General features: G+C 35.9%; 1 protein-coding gene across 2 annotated transcripts in view; it reads left to right on the top strand.

Annotated features, from left to right (window-relative positions):
- The first annotated feature begins 7,454 nt into the window (after nt 1-7,454).
- Nucleotides 7,455-16,480, top strand: part of LOC111388225 (caltractin-like) — an 11,515-nt gene continuing 2,489 nt past the window's right edge. The window contains exons 1-7 of one of the 2 annotated variants that reach the window (XR_002701527.1): nt 7,455-7,530; nt 7,609-7,755; nt 8,226-8,340; nt 8,463-8,499; nt 8,567-8,594; nt 9,855-9,995; nt 10,064-10,166. Coding sequence is in view for 1 of the 2 variants with exons in the window: in XM_023012914.1 (XP_022868682.1) it covers nt 7,753-7,755; nt 8,226-8,340; nt 8,463-8,499; nt 8,567-8,594; nt 9,855-9,995; nt 10,064-10,166 (427 nt within the window). In the remaining variant the exon portion in view is untranslated. Of the gene's footprint in view, nt 7,531-7,603; nt 7,756-8,225; nt 8,341-8,462; nt 8,500-8,566; nt 8,595-9,854; nt 9,996-10,063; nt 10,167-16,480 lie in introns of those variants that run through there. The other variant, XM_023012914.1, reaches the window with a different exon arrangement.

The raw sequence follows: 16,480 nt of genomic DNA, 5'->3' as shown, positions 1-16,480 counted from the left end.
GGTTCTAGCCTTGGAACCCATATACTAAGTTAAGAAGATGGTTGCTAGGTCCATCTATGTTTTGACAGACCTTTGATGTAGCCTCCTGAACCATTTTGAGCCTTACTCCCTAGTGTTAAGGAAAATGGTTTACACATGATAGCGTCACTGGTCCTTGTAGCTCCATCCACAATATGCATTTGTCTAGATCGTTAAGGAGATCTCCCTCCCCATCATAACCAGTGAGCTAATTCATCTTAAATTTTTCAGGTAATGGTTTGCAAGTATGTCCTATATGAAAGCATAGTGATGGCTAGTAAAGTACTCATCCACAATACCCTTAAGACTGGCCTCTAGATCAACTATGCATTTTCTTAGCTACTCATTTTAGGCTCATTGTTTTGATGGGATCTTTCTGGACAAGTTTGGTTCATTCACCTTTAGGTATTAGTGAATGTTATGTCCCCAACCTGTTAAATAAACTTTTTGCCTTTTTGATAGTTGTTTTCTTCCGTGGGGGAGGAATCTTTACCTCATCAGTTTTCCTTTTGGATGGTTCTTCTCCTAAGAAGTGTAGATAAGAAGTGTAGACTTCTTTTGGTGGGAGGCCGCTTAACCTTTTTCCTTATTGGAGATTCGACCTCGATTTCAGCTAAGAGTGTAGTGATTGCTTGTTTTCTTTCTATTCTTTGGACAGCATTGGTTAAATGCTCAATGGCTTTTCGTAGCAGCTAGCAGAGGTTGTCACCCCAGCAAATTCTTCTTCCTTTGAAAGTTCCTTCGGGTGCTAGTTTTATAAGGCTAGTACGTAACTAATTTTAAGATACTGAAATATAATTAGATTGTCTCCATGTGTCAGCTACAGTGTTCTCCTTTATTAAGTGTGGCTAAACATATAGTTAGGTTGATTCTAAGTTGATGATGAGTTCGGTCTCCTAGGTCATCATGATGTTTGAGATAACTGCAGTTATTCTTATCATTGTTCATTTCTAATTGGCTAGCCATAAGGTGACTACATCAGCTTTGCCATGTGTCTTCCTGGGATAGGTCAGGAGTGAGATAAAAAACTTGCCTAGTGAAATTAGTAGTGATGATGTTCTTCAATCATGACAGAGCTCGTCGAGTTGAAGTATACTTGATTCGAACTATTTTTTGGGAATGATGTGAAATGGAATTTAATTACCTTATTTTAGAGACTTGCTTAATAAAGGAATTTGTCATTAAACTTGATAAAGAAATCTATGCCAACAAATATAATTTTCATTTTAAAAGTAGATACATATAATAATTGTGGATATAAATAATCGCTTCCTAAATGTATAATGACTTAGTATTATCTTATAATCGAAAGTAATCTCACACACCAATACCAAGAAATAGATGAAAGTCCTTAACAATTGGCATGCATATGAATAGACAAGGCATTGCGTTTGGAGCTCGACCAACCTTCAAGATGTTCAAGCAATGCTCGATAAGCCCACGATTATACTTGTTTAACTAACACTTAATCAAAACATTTACTTGAGTAATCTTATACTTTATGGCACTTTTATTCAGAAATGTCTTACACTTGATTGAGACATTTATACTGGGTGGGCTCCGAACACTTGATAACATGAAGAATCACATTGGTTTTGTGAATGGAATTGTCACAGAATCCACGAGACAATTGTCATGTATTGCTTTTATAGAGCGCCACTTGTTTTACTCAAGAACCAAAATTCATCGATATATAGAAGTCTTATGACATAGTTTTGATTATGGAGATATCCACACATGATACAGTGGGTGACAAAGTGATACAATAGCATCTTATGGTAGAAAGTAACATATATGTGCTAATATCAAGACAAGGATAGTCGCAAGCAATTGACGTGTACATGAATTGATGATGCTGAGCTCCTGGAGCTCAATCAACACCATAAGGAAAAGTACTACTTGATCAGCCTATGGTAGAGCACTGCTCAGCCATAGTCATGCTCTTGAGGCACGACCAACCCTCAAAATGGTCAAGCAATACTTGAATAGTCCATGGTTACTCTTATTTAGTTGGATAAGTGATGTAGTATCAACGAAAAAATTCCAACAGAAGACAGCAGCAAAAGAAAGAAGGTAGCAAATGAAAAGAAGAAGGTTGAAAAAGAAGAGAAGAACAAAAGGGAAAGAAATTGGAGAGAGTGGGAAAAGAGGGAAGATAGGAGAAAGAAAACATGGACAAAGTCAATTTTAATTCACTTTATTCATCAACTAATTCTTGGAAGTTCTCATTATAGTCATATAAATAACAAAACATTAAACTTAATTATGGGCTTGGACCCCACATACAAGCCCAATATAACATAAAACTTAAATAAATGGACATAAAACATAAGTAAATGGCCCAACAAAGTATGTCCACATCAACTCTCCCGGGTAGAAGAAAAACTTGAACCTATTGACATGATTGCAGCAAGCAAGAAAATCACAAAATGAAGGGGAAGAAGAATAATTTAAGCAAGAAAAGAAAGAGAAACCAAAGAGAAATGGAGATAATTGGAGAAGAAACATGGGAGGGAAGAGAATCAGGGGAAAGAGAGATTTCTTTGGTTGAAAGCCAAAAACATTTTAATTTCATCTATTCATGGTTTGTCTCAATTACACAATAAACCAAATAAATAGTAAAACCACAAGCCAAAGAGAAAGGGCTTGGATTGAACCCATTATACAAGCCTAATAACTAATAAAAGCAAAAAAAAAAAAAGGTCCAAATAACATAACAAAATAGGATAGGATGTCCTCATCAGCTCTAGGATGGGAGGAAAACTCGACTCCGTTAAGAGGATAAAGCATAAAAGCTGCAGTCAATCTGATACCCAAAATGGTCTAAGTCACGCTACGGGGGACGATCTTTCTAACTAACCAAATACTAACACTGAATGCAACTAGTAAATACTCATTCAACCATCTTCAAAATCTAGACATGATTGTGCATAATGTGGAGCACAATAAGCATGCTTATCTACCCAACAAACAAGGAAGCATCAACATTAATGGTTAACACAATCTGTTCATTTAAAATGGCATCAAGTTTATTGTTGTGTGCAGTGACGGCTGTTATTGGAGTAGAAATGGTATAGGTTGGGAGTCCACATATGGAAGTAAAAAGGATCATCAAATGAATTAAAATAACCTTTGTAAGTAACTAAGTCCTCAAAATTTAAAGTAGGGTTGTAGCCAAAATGTGATGAATGATTAATAACATATGCATTTGGATCAACATGCTTTAAAATTTTAGAAAGACCAGCACTACAACTTGTAATATAACATAATCCCCAATATTAAATATAATATATCGTTTATACAAATCAACTTGAAGTTTATATGATGCATTATTTGCTTCAAGTTGATTATTGATCTCAATATGCAAGTCATGAGGATGATGTACAAATGCCTCAGCTGACATCGAAACACTAGCATGTAGGGACATGAAAATAAGGTCTAAAGGCCACCTGGGCTCATAACCATAAATAAGTTTAAACGGACTTAGAGCTATAGACCGATTTGCAGAATTGTGAGATGTAATTTGAATTGTTTGGATAATCGAATTCCAATTCCCAAGATTTTCTTGGACTAGACACTTTAATAAATTGTCAAGACTTTGGTTAGACTTCAGTTTAACCATCTGAAGGTGGTTTGTAGTGGAGAATTTCAATTTAGTAATAACCATAGTCTACGAGGTTCTGCATAAGTGACCAGAGAAATCATCAGCCTCTCTAGGTTGGGTAAGAATACGGTATACAACACGTAATCGAGAGGTTTCAGGAACAATAAGTATAGTATCTATATTCTTAGGAAGAGTCTGTATATCACCTAAGGATGTATCCTCGCTATCACCAAAGTCATCAAAATCATCAAGTTTAGGTTCATAGACTAGATCTTCTAATAGCTCATCTATTACATTATTTTGTTCTTCAATGACTAAGGTTCGATTAGGACATTTTAAAGAGATGTGGCTAAATTCCTTATAGTTGACACATTGCAAGTGAGTAGAAGTCCTTGAAATTTCAAGAATTTTACCCTTATTTTTGAACACATGAGGAATATTAAACAAAGAAGGTCATTTGATAGACTTAAAAGGAGGTGACACTGATGAGATGGATGCATGTTTATCACCACATATTTCATATGGAGTGCTCGAGGTAAAGAGTAAGCATGATCAAGAGTATTGGTACCTCAAAGGAAGAGCTCACGTCTGAGATTATCTTGTAGTCCTTGGCTAAACCTTCTCAAGGTTAGGGCCTCATACACAATGATATGACATTTCATTCGAAATTCCTCAAATTAAGCGATGTACTCAGTCACTGGCCTTGTGTAAAGGTATTCCGTTGGGTGAAAATTTTAGGATCTAAGCAATTATCAAAAGTAGGGGTATCTAATTTCATGTCTCTAAAGAAACGCTCCTTATGAATAGGGAGAGAATGAGTATCGTGACAAGCATAGCCTTGTTCTCGCTCATGAACCTAATCCCTATCTCTACAATCATGTCAAAATTATTTTTGATCAACTTGTCGAAGATGATATTGTCTATTATGGGACACTCCAAAATTATCAACATCAATCGAATTAGGGATTTGCTTAAAATTGTTCAAACTAGCAGCCAAGCTCCTACTCTCTTCAAGAATAGCAGTAATTTGGAATTGGATAGCTACTATTTGTCGGGTAAGTGCATCAAATTGTGAGGGTATCATCGTTAAGGCACTAACACCAAAGATGATAAGAAGGCTACTACACAACTGTATGAACTGTATTAGCAGCTAAATGACTCCAATGGAGAGATTAATGAACAAGAAGCGCAAGCAATGAAAAATAACAACTTGAACAATTTTTTTTGGGATTAAATAAATCCAAATATGGTAAATTAGTACTGCTGATCTATATAAAATAACAAAGTAAGAGTCAAATACTAGTCAATAACGAATCATATAAAATAAGTGGGATAGAAATGAAAATATAACAAGTCAAGAGATTTAGCAAGTCTAGGTATTTATTCACGTAAATTTTAGGCAAAAAATTAGAAATACAGCAGGATAAAGAAGTAATCGATGCAATTCTAAAATAAGTAGTAATATATAAAACAAAGATAGATAAACATAGCTCCCCTGTTTTTCCGTTGAAGTAACTTAACTGATCAACATGATAAAAAGAGGTACCTCCGAAATAATGTCAGAAAATACTATTTTTTTTCTCACTTTTTTCCTATTCTTCTTTCAAATTTCTTTCTTTTCTTTTTTGTTCCTTTTTTTTCACCAAAAATTGTATTAGACTTTTATACATACAAAACATAGCTTATAAAATCTATGCCCAAAATACAAACCATAGGTAAAGCCCAAATGGAAAATAAATGCCTAGTCACAAATAAATACAATAGCATCCAAACAGAAAACTGAGGAAGGTGAGTATGGGGAGACACAAGCGGCCGGGTTTTATTGCTGTTGGAGATGTCGACGGTTGATATACATTGGACGACGACTAAGAGAATGGCCAGCGTTGACTGTGGTTGATGATGAGGGAATGACTGCAGACAGGATTGGAGATGTCCGACAGTTGAATCGGTTTGTGTTGAAATTGCAGACCGACAGAAACTGATGGTGGTTGGAACACTTTGTGGCTTTGATTAGCTTATGAAATTGTAGTGGTTCGATTTAAAGGTAAAGGTGGGTTTGTGGGGTTGGTAGTTACAAAGAAGGCGGCTACTGCTACATACATTTTTTTGGATGGTTGTTGATATAGGCTGTTGACTGTATATTGGGCACTGTAATTGTGGTGTTGTAGAGTTTAAACAAACATAGAGAAGGAGGCGTCGAACTGGGAAGTAGTTGGAGTTAGGGACTGTATCTAGCAATTTGGGAGTATGACAAAAGTTGGTAAAATAGTAAGGTTCATTGGGGGATGAACATTGTTGACCTTCGAAAATAATCAATAGGTGTCATTAAAGGACGATCTACACGTGGGTGTAGTTTACCGCATGTAAATTGTAAATAGTATGTTTGTAGAAGAAGATGAATAGCAGACAATGGAAGTGTATTTTTACTAAACATACGAAATGACTCACGTGGGGGTCCTCATATTTGGACACATGGTAAGCACGCAAAAGGGATCAACATCCGAAGCTGTCACATTGAGCGCGAGGTTGTTTAATTGAGAATAGCCAGGGTCGGGCAAGTATGTCTTCAGAGTTGACTGATGTGACGTGCGCAATTAATAAGTGTCAGGAATATCAGCCTAGGTTTATAGAATGATTGACCTCTTGTAAAAAATCTATCAATATAATTAATGTGTAATAAAGTTGATATAACAGTTGGGGTTGACAGATCAGACCACGTGGATCCAATCTTATAGTGACCATGTCAGTCTGATCACTATAAATATGCAATTTTTGTATCATTTAAGAGAATCTTGAAAAGATAGATAAGAGAATACAATACACTTTCATTGCCTACTATTCATCTTCTTCTACAAACGTACTGTTTACAATTTACATACGGTAAACTACACCTACGTGTACATCATCCTTTAATGACACCTGTTGGCCATTTTCAAATGTCAACAGATTAAAATGGCCAACAAAAATGACTGTAAGGTCTATGGGCAGAGGTGGAGAAAGACATTAATAATTTTCAGTTTGGTTTTTTCTGTAGGTGTTCCAGTATGCAACTTTAAGTAGCACCTTGATAAAAGAAATTGGGGTTTAGCTCTAGTACCAAGTTGGTGTAGAATCAATTGATGTATTCCCACAGTTAATTAGAAGCATCAGTTAATCACAAGAAATAAGAGACATCATTGCAACAAGCACGAGAATCACAAAACAAAGTGGAAGAAGAGTAATGGAAGCAAGAAAGAGGGGAGAAATTGAAGAGAACCAGAGAAGAAACATGGGAGGGAAGAGAATCAGGGGAAGGGGAGATTTGTTTAGCTGAAAGCCAAAGCCATTTTCATTTTATCTATTCATAGTCCACCTCAATTACACAACAAACCAAATATAAAAAAAAAAAAAAAAATCACAAACATAAAGAGAAAGGGCTTGAGCTGAATCCATTATACAAGTCCAATAACTAATAAAAGCCAAAACAAGGAGGAAAAGAAGAAGAAGAAATAATCCAAATAATATAACAAAATAGGATATGATGCCCTCATCAATAAGTCTTATACTAGGGCTTTGTTTGATTCCCATTCTATCCAAAATATATTTTTCTCTTTTTTTTTCAAGCACACATTATTCATTAAAATAATATTATAAGTAAATTAAAATTATTTTCCTTTTATTTTAACAACGCATTTTTATCAATCTATTATTTGAAAATATATTTTTTCATAAAAATTGGGCTCCGTCACTAAAGATTTTTTCAACACAAGTCTTGCACTTTATTGAGCATTTTACTCGAGCACTTATTACACTTGATTGGAACGCTCACACAAATCTTTCACTTTATCGAAGTTTATTATTGAACAATTCTTACACGTGACCAGGACCTTTTCCGAGCCCCCAATCACTCACGACGAAGCTTCATGTTGGTAATTTCACTTTCAATTCGTTTTGGTTCAAATGTCAATGGTATGCTACGTTCATACTTAATTTTTTTGTTTCTGTAGAAACAATCATAATTATTACAGGAAAAGGAAATATAAAAGAAAACGAATACGCGTCGACTCTCCTATTAATAATAGAGTATTAGAATACAACAATCTCATTCTCCCTCAGGCGAAGCCGCTGAGTTTTTCTTATTGCCGATCGCCATGGTAACGTTACGATTATTACATCCTCTCTTGAACTCTTTGTTAATTATAGTTTTATCTGAAATTTCGTTAATTTCACATCGGATAGTATGTGGTACACGATATCGTGTTGAATAAAGTTTCTTCGATAATATTGTGGAGCTAAATTGAAATACACTGGTCAAAAATCATAAAGATGACCGGAAGGTATTGGAATTCATTGATACAGTAGTTGAAGTTATGGGTTTTGTAAATATGGTAGAAATTTTTTATTTTATTAGTAAGTATACAGATCAAATGGACAGACTAAATTGGATTGTTTGAGGCTGTTCTGGTTGGCCGGGTTGAATGTAGAGTTCTAGATAATAGCGATGATCAAACTGTGATCTAGTGGCGGGTATCAGAACTTGTTTCTGATTCTCTGTTTCTTTCTATCTGCCCTTCTTTCCACCTTGGCTCTTACCCTTCCTTCTATTCAACACTCTTGCTTGCAGGCACCGGTTTACACTGCAGTACTCAGGAAAGATAAACCCAGAGGACGTCACGGGTTAACTACACAGAATAAGCAGAAGATAAAAAAAGCATTTGAGCGGGCTACTGATGGCTCTGGTATTGACACAAGTCTTCTTGTAAAATATAGTATTGAAAATAGTAGCATAAATGGAAGCAGTATATATCTACTGATATCTGATTCCAATTTACTGGGTGTTCTTTTAATTAATACTGTACAGGAACCATTGATGCAAAAGAGTTGAATGTTGCCATGAGGTACGAGAGTTTCGTTAATGCTACTTTTACCTATGGGAATATTGGATCTGACATGGTTCCTTTGCAGGGATCTAGGTTTTGAAATGACAGAAGAGGTAATGAACAAAGTTCAAGCCTGCCCTTGTTAAATATCTTATCTGGTACACCTATAAGTTATATGGAGTCCTACACCGTGAGTTAATATTCCTACAAGAGACCATGTGTTGTTTGTCATATTTATTCTTCTTGTTGTCAATTACCATCGTACTGATTAATGAAATATTTACATATTTGTCCTCCAAAAACAGAGAGGTTTCCAATAGCCTGGAGATTTAATCCAACCTTTTTTCCCCAAAAACTCTATATTATCAATGGGCTCTTACCATACTTATAGTGATTGGATGATTATTTGAGATGTTTGAACCTCTTTTGATGTGTTTCCTTCTTCGTTCCTCAAAGAAAGTCATTTTGTTAAATACGCGCTTAGTTAAAAATGATGTAGAAATATTGCTTGTTTGAAGAGACCATGTGATAATAAGTTTTGCCTCGTGTGAAACACAAGTTGCAAATTTAATGTGTGTTCTCTAATATTAGTAGTTGGTTTATACTATGTGCTTGCTTGGCCAAGTTTTTAAGTTCTTATAAGTAGTGGGTTACAAGGAAAATGTGGTTTAAAAGTAGATAAAGGTTGTGGTCCTAATAAATGTGGAGTTAAATATGATGTTGGACCAATCTAAAAGCACTATCAAGCAAGCAATATATCAATTTAATCTGGTTAAAAATCTGTGGGGTATACTATCCCTTTTCTAAATATTAAGAAGTGGGTGGATATATTGTCAATAATCTAATCAAGCATATATGTTGAATACTACAGAAAAGATTAATACACTGGGGGCTATTTGATTCCGTACAGTATGGAATTGATGTGCTCATATGAGAAATATTGTAGATTATCTGTCCAATGTTCTAGATTTGCTTAATCAGTTGTTTTGGGAAGTATTGATTGTAACGCTGTGTCAAGAACTGTTAAGAAAAGTAGACTATCTACAAAAACTGTTGAGAAAGCAGTTGCTATCCAAGTGGGGGATGGAATGTGGGAATTATATGGTTCCTTCCTGATAATTTTTCTTTTGCACACTATATGGACTAAGCTGTGGCAAACCATCTTGGCTGAAGTTTATTGCTTTGTTTATTTTTTAAAAATATATTTTCAAAATTTCTATTTATCTTTGTACTCTTTTAGTCTCTATATCACCTACTAGTAGTTTTTCAATTCTTGCAGGTCATTGGCAGTAATTCAAATTTTTTAAGTTTCAATTGCATTTTATTTTGTAATAAGGGCATTATGGTTTAAACTTTTGCCTTTAATGTTACAGGAAATTAATAGAATGATAGCTGAACTAGACAAGGACAGCAGTGGTGCAATTGACTTAGATAAATTGACAGCCAAATTTGGGGAATGGGAAACTGGAGTTGAGCTAATGAAAGCTTTTCACATTATTGACCAAGATAAAAATGTGAGTTACTGCTGGTGTTTATATATTATTATTGCCTCTTCATAATTGGTTCTTCATCATGATTGCAGGGGAAAATTTCTGCTGCAGACATTCAGCGCATTGCCAAGGAATTGGGCGAACGTTTCAGCGAAAGAGATATTCAAGGCATGATTGACGAAGCAGATCAAGATCGTAAGTTTACTCTTTTTTTTTTTTGCTTTTCTGAATTTATTAGGCATTTATGGTTTTGGTGCTGTTTAGATTTGCTCAACATATCTAGTGATAACTTTTATTATAAAGAATTCTTCTGCAGTCACTTTCATCTGCAATCCTGAAACCTGCAGCCTAAGATTGAATGTACATGTCACCACCAATAATTTACGTGTGAACAATCACAAATGTTTTTACAACAGAGTGAAGGTCAAAAAATCTAGAAGAGGATACAACTGGTTTTGGCAGATTAATCTGATTATATGTGATTGTAATAGACTTAGGAATTGGCTAGCAGCAGCCGTAGTAGAGGTACAAGCTGCACGTGGAGAGTTAAACAAATTGACCATGGTAGAATGTCAGTTGTTTCTGGCCCTAGGATTACTAACTATAAGCTTCATGATTAATTTCAGAAGACAGAAAAAATGTCGCCTTTTTTACTTCAGTTTGTTCTAGGTTGGCATGATATTGAACAACCAAAACTGGCTCATTTACACATTATGGCCTAGATTAGGAGCAACAGAAAAGGTCATCGGTCTGAAGCTGTTGTAAGTTTTTTTGGTTAATGCGAGTCTGTGTTGTGACCATAACATTTTCAACAGTTTATGCTCGATCGCTGAGCTAGTTCTATCACGTGCACATGCATGCACTCAAAGGGAGCAAGGGAGGAACAAAAAAGAACATGGTCCAGTTCCAAAGCACCAAGGGTGGGCAAAATACCTTGGGCTAGATGAATCAGACCTGGCTCAATGTAACGACCCAAATTTTTACCTTTGGAATCATTATACATGTACCGAAAAATAATACTTTCATAAATAATGAAAGAACATAATATTTTCTGAACATGAAAGGTTTAAAACAAATTTTAAAGAAGATACAATAAACATTGTTAAAACCTCTTAACTACTTAAATTATTGTTCATTTTCAACCACGCAAGCACAATCCACCTCCGATTGCCTTGAACCCGCCTCTTTTAATTACCTATAAAATATTTAACATATACATGTAAGAAAAATCTCAGTAAATGAGCAATAATGAATTTGCATTTTATATTTAATTACGGAAAATCATAACATACACATGGAGACATGGTAATTAAAATCCGAACTTCGTGACTATAATTCCCGTACGTAGCGCTACTAAATTTCGGTCTTTTGAACTTACACATATAGAACCCTTATCATAATCATAACTTGGATTTCCTTATCATCATATTCATAACATAAATTTCCGTAATATAAATAATGAAAGAACAGTTTGGACTACTACACTTACTTTCACTTGACAATTCCAAAATGATAGAAGAAGTGATTGTTGGAGGGAGATCCTTGAGCCGCATGTTGGGTTGTGTAAATGTATGTCTATATTTAATATAAAAAAGACGAGAGAGAAAAGGTGTAGAGAGACAAAGTGATAAAGATAGAGAGGAAGAGTGTAAATAATTGGTGAGGGATAGTCCAATGTTGAATTTAACTCCTATTTATATTGCAAGTTCTTGGACCATGCGTAGAAAGTTGAAAGGAAATGACTAGACGTTAGGCATGGTCAAAGCATAATTAGTGCATTGTCTTGAAAGTTGTCAAATCAATACATTTAATCATGTGATTAAATCAATTGACTTTGGCTTGAATTTTGGTGTAAATAATGCATGTGGTTAAATCAATTATCTTTATTTATGTAGTTAAAGCAATTACTTTGCTTAAAATGTGGTGAATAATGCATGTGATCAAATAAATTATCTCTAATCATGGATAAATGACATATTTACATATAATTTCATCAACTTCCAAATTAACTCTTCACTTAGGTCCTCAAACTATTGGCAAGTAATTAATAAGGTCATTTAACTAGGTCAATAACCAATAAGGTTATTAGACTTTAATAACAGCGTATTTAAGTCCTAATTTTTAATCTAACGACTAGTAATAAAAATTCTGGATATTACAACCTACCTTCCTTAAATTGAATTTCATCTGCGAAATTTACCTTGGAACTCCTCGAAGAGTTGTGGGGTGCTTAGCTCGCATTTTCACTTCTCGCTCCCAAGTAGCTTCTTCTACTGAGTGATGTTGCCATAACACTCTAACCGGCGGTATCTCTTTGCTGCGAAGCTTCTGTACTTTCTGAGCTATGATGCATATTAGTGCTTCTTCGTAACTTAAGTTTAATTGAATATCTAACGGTTGATGTCTTATCACATGAGTTGGGTCAGGGACATACTTTCTGAGCATTGATACATCTAAGACATCGTGTACAACTGAAAGTTCTGGTGGTAAGGCTAACTGGTATTCAACATTTTCAATCCGCCTTTAAATTTCGAAAGGACCAATATATCTTGGACTGAGCTTACCCCTCTTACCAAATTGTAGTATTCCCTTCATGGGTGTAACCTTTAAAGTACTTTATCTCCTATCTCAAATTCCAAGCTCTTTCTTCTTTTATCTGCATAATTTTTCTGTCTATCTTGAGCCTTCCTCATGCTAACTTTGATATTTTCAATTGCTTTTATTGTTTGCTCCACCATTTCTGGGCCCAAGATTTTACGTTCGTTAATCTCATCCTAATGAATAGGCGATCTACATTTCCTCCCATATAAAGCTTCATATGGTGCCATGTCAATAGAGGGCAAACTCAATTAAAGATAGATGTTTTTCCCAATGTCCACCAAACTCTAGGACACATGATCGCAACATGTCCTCTAATGTTTGAATTATCTGTTCAGATTGTCCGTCAGTTTGAGGGTGAAAAGCTGTACTAAAGTTCAATTTAGTTCCCATAGACCAATGTAAACTCTTCTAAAAATTTGATGTGAACCTTGAGTCCCTATTAGATACAATTGAAACTAGGGCACCGTGCAGCCTCACTACTTCATTAACATATAACCGTGCAAATTGGTCCATCGAAAATGTCATGCGAACAGGGAAGAAATGGGCAGACTTGGTTAAACAGTCAACAATTACCCAAATGGCCTCGTGTCCTTTTACTGACTTCGGAAAGCCTACAACAAAGCTTATTGTCACATGTTCCCATTTCCATTTTGGAACTTCCAACGATTGCAACAACCTTGATGGTCGTTGATGTTCGGCTTTTACGTGTTGACATATCAGGCACTTCTCCACATATTTAGCCACATCTCCCTTCATATTTTTCCACCAAAACACAGTTCTTAGGTCACGATACATCTTTTTACATCCTGGATGTATAGAATAAGGAGAAGAATGGGTTTTCTCCAAGATTTCAGCTGTCAATTCTTCGAAATCTAGTACACATAGGCGTCCCTGATAATAAAGCACCTTATCTTCAGCTATGGTGAAATCTTTCCTTTTCTCTGTGTTAATCTCAGCTTTGATAAACTCAAAGGATTGATCACCCTTTTGATGGCCTTAATCCGATCATGAAGAGTCGGTCAAATTGAAAGTGCTACCATTCAAGCAATAGAATTTGAGGGAGTAGCGACCACTTTGAGACTTAATCTCTCAAATTCTCTCCATAAAGGCTTTTGTGTTAACATTGCCACTTGTCCTGTTGTCTTCTTGCTCAAGGCGTCGGCTAATACATTTGCCTTTCCCGAGTGGTAATTAATTTCACAATCGTAATCTTTTACTAGTTCAAGTCATCTTCTTTGTCTCATGTTCAACTCCTTTTAAGTAAATATGAACTTGAGGTTCTTATGATATGTATAGATGTCAACTTCCCTCCGTATAAATAGTGCCTTCAAATTTTCAGGGCATAAACTATCGCGGCCAGTTTTTGGTCATGCGTGGGATAGTTTTGCTCATAAGGCTTCAACTGTCTCGATGCATAAGCACCTACCTTGCCTTATTGCATCAAAACACATCCAATACTCGGTTTGGATGCATCACTGTATAATATAAAACTTTCCGATTCTCCAGGTATAGTTAAAACTGGAGCATTGATTAACCTCCTCTTTAATTCTTCAAAACTGTGTTCGCATTTCTCTGTCTATTCAAACTTTACACCTTGACGAGTTAATTGTGTTAATGGTCCTAATATTTTGGAGAATCCTTCGATAAACCTTCTATAGTATCCTGCTAAATCTAAAAAGCTGCGAGGTTCTCCCACATTGGTTGGTTTTGACCAATTCAATATTGCTTCAACTTTATTGGGGTCCACTTCTATTCCCTGTGCTGTGATCACATGATCAAGAAAGACCACCCGTTCTAACCAAAATTCGCACTTCTTGAATTTTGCAAAAAAGTATTTCCTTCCTGAGGATATCTAGCACAATTCTCAAATATTTTTCGTGTTTTTCTTCACTTTGAGAGTAGATAAGATGTCAGCAATGAATACAATGACAAATTGGTCCAAGTATTCATGGAAAACGCGATTAATCAAGTCCATGAAAACTCTAGGAGCATTTGTTAAGCCAAACTACATAACTAAAAACTCATAGTGACCATATTGAATTCTAAAGGCAGTCTTTGGGACATCACTAGATTTGATCTTCAACTGGTGATATCCCGACCTTAAGTCAATATTTGAAAATACTATGGCCCCTCGTAGTTGATCGAACAAGTCTTCGATTCTGGGTAAGGGATACTTATTTTTAATGGTGATTTTATTCAGTTCTCGATAGTCGATACACATCCTCATTGTTCCATCCTTCTTTTTGACAAACATCACTGGTAGTATTTCATCTTCTTTAGCTACTATTGACATAAAAAAACCACTACAGCCTTCTGATTTCAAGAGTTTCTTAGCTTTCAATGCGGAAATGATACGAGGTAGGGTTTTTGTCTTAGTTATAGAAAGACGATTTCTCCAGGATGGTTAAATACCACTTCTCGTTCAAAACATAAAATAGTTGTGTGATTCTTAGATAGCCAGTCCATTTCCAAAATTACGTCGAACTCTTGCATGTTCAAGACATATAAGTTCGCTTCTAAGAATTTATCATCAATCTCCATCCTAGCTGTCCTCACTATAGAGTTTCTATCTAACACTTCTCCTGAGGACATAGCAACTTCTAAGGTAGTATTTATATGTTCACTAGGTGTATTGAGTTTGTTCACAAACTTTGGAGATATAAAAGAATGAGTGGAGCTAGAATCAATCAAAGTATGAGCATAGGTTCGAGATATAAGGATGTTACCAGCTAAGACATTGCGGTTTATGTCCTCTTCCTGCTCTGTGAGCGCATACTCTCTAGCTTGGCCTCTAGGGGGATTCCCAAGCTTCTATTGTTGCTTTTGTTTCTGTCCTTTGGGGCATGTTTTTGCCATATGGCCTGCTTCACCACAATTGAAGTATAGACCTATCCCCATGATGCACGTTCCAGCATGACGCTTTTGGCACTTGCCGCAAACTGGATATTGTTGATAAGTGTGTGCACTCGAGTCTCCTTTATATTTCTTTAAGAAGTTTTGCTTCCCTTTTTCCTTACAATCCTCCCACTTGTGCTTTTCTGCTTGTACATGCTCCTTGTTCTCCCCACTAGTGTGACGCTTGAAATCTGCCAACTGTGCCTTAACTAACACTTCATGGTAGGTTCCTAGTTCAAGGGCTACCACTGCGTGCCTTAGATCATCCCTTAGACCTTGTTCAAAACGTCTCGCCCTCTTCTGCTCCATATCTACAAAGCTTGGGGCATAATGGGATAATTCTTCAAACTTTCACTCGTATTCAGTAAGAGACATCGAGCCCTAAGTTAATGTAACAAACTCAGTCTTCTTTTGATTTCGGACACTTGTAGGGTAGTACTTCTTCAAAAAGGTCTCCTTGAATTGGTTCCATGTCCACGAGCCCTTGACCTTGAGATTGAGTCCCACCAGTGCATGGCACCCTTTTTCGGCATAAAGGTTGTGCATGTAACTTTTCTGGAGTCTGGGTAGTCAATGAGATCGAAGATCCTTTCTATCCCTACCAACCAATCTTCTACTTCCAAAGGATCTAAACTACCTTCAAAAGTTGGAGGATGCTGTTTCTTGAGAAGTTCTACGACAACTGTGGCAATATTCCTATTGTCCTCTATCGTCACTGGTGCCTGTGGAAGAGCTTTCGGATTATTTTTTTATTCTTTTGTAATTCAGATAAGATTGAAATTGAGGTGGCAACAATTGTGATGGTGTCGGTTCATGTGGTGGTGTTTGCTAAGGCACTATCCCTTGGATGAACATGCTCATCATAGCTAGAAATTGTTGAACAAACAGTGGGTCAACCTCACTAGGTTGGGATTGTTCACCATTGTTATTTGCTCTTCTACTTCGGGATGCCATAGCCTTAATAAAATATAATAAGATAAACAAAAGGTTAAATGAGGATATATATATATATA

Source organism: Olea europaea, unplaced genomic scaffold (assembly GCF_002742605.1).
Source record: "Olea europaea var. sylvestris unplaced genomic scaffold, O_europaea_v1 scaffold476, whole genome shotgun sequence".
NCBI classification, from domain to species: Eukaryota; Viridiplantae; Streptophyta; class Magnoliopsida; order Lamiales; family Oleaceae; genus Olea; species Olea europaea.
This window is presented reverse-complemented; position numbering and strand designations above follow the sequence as displayed.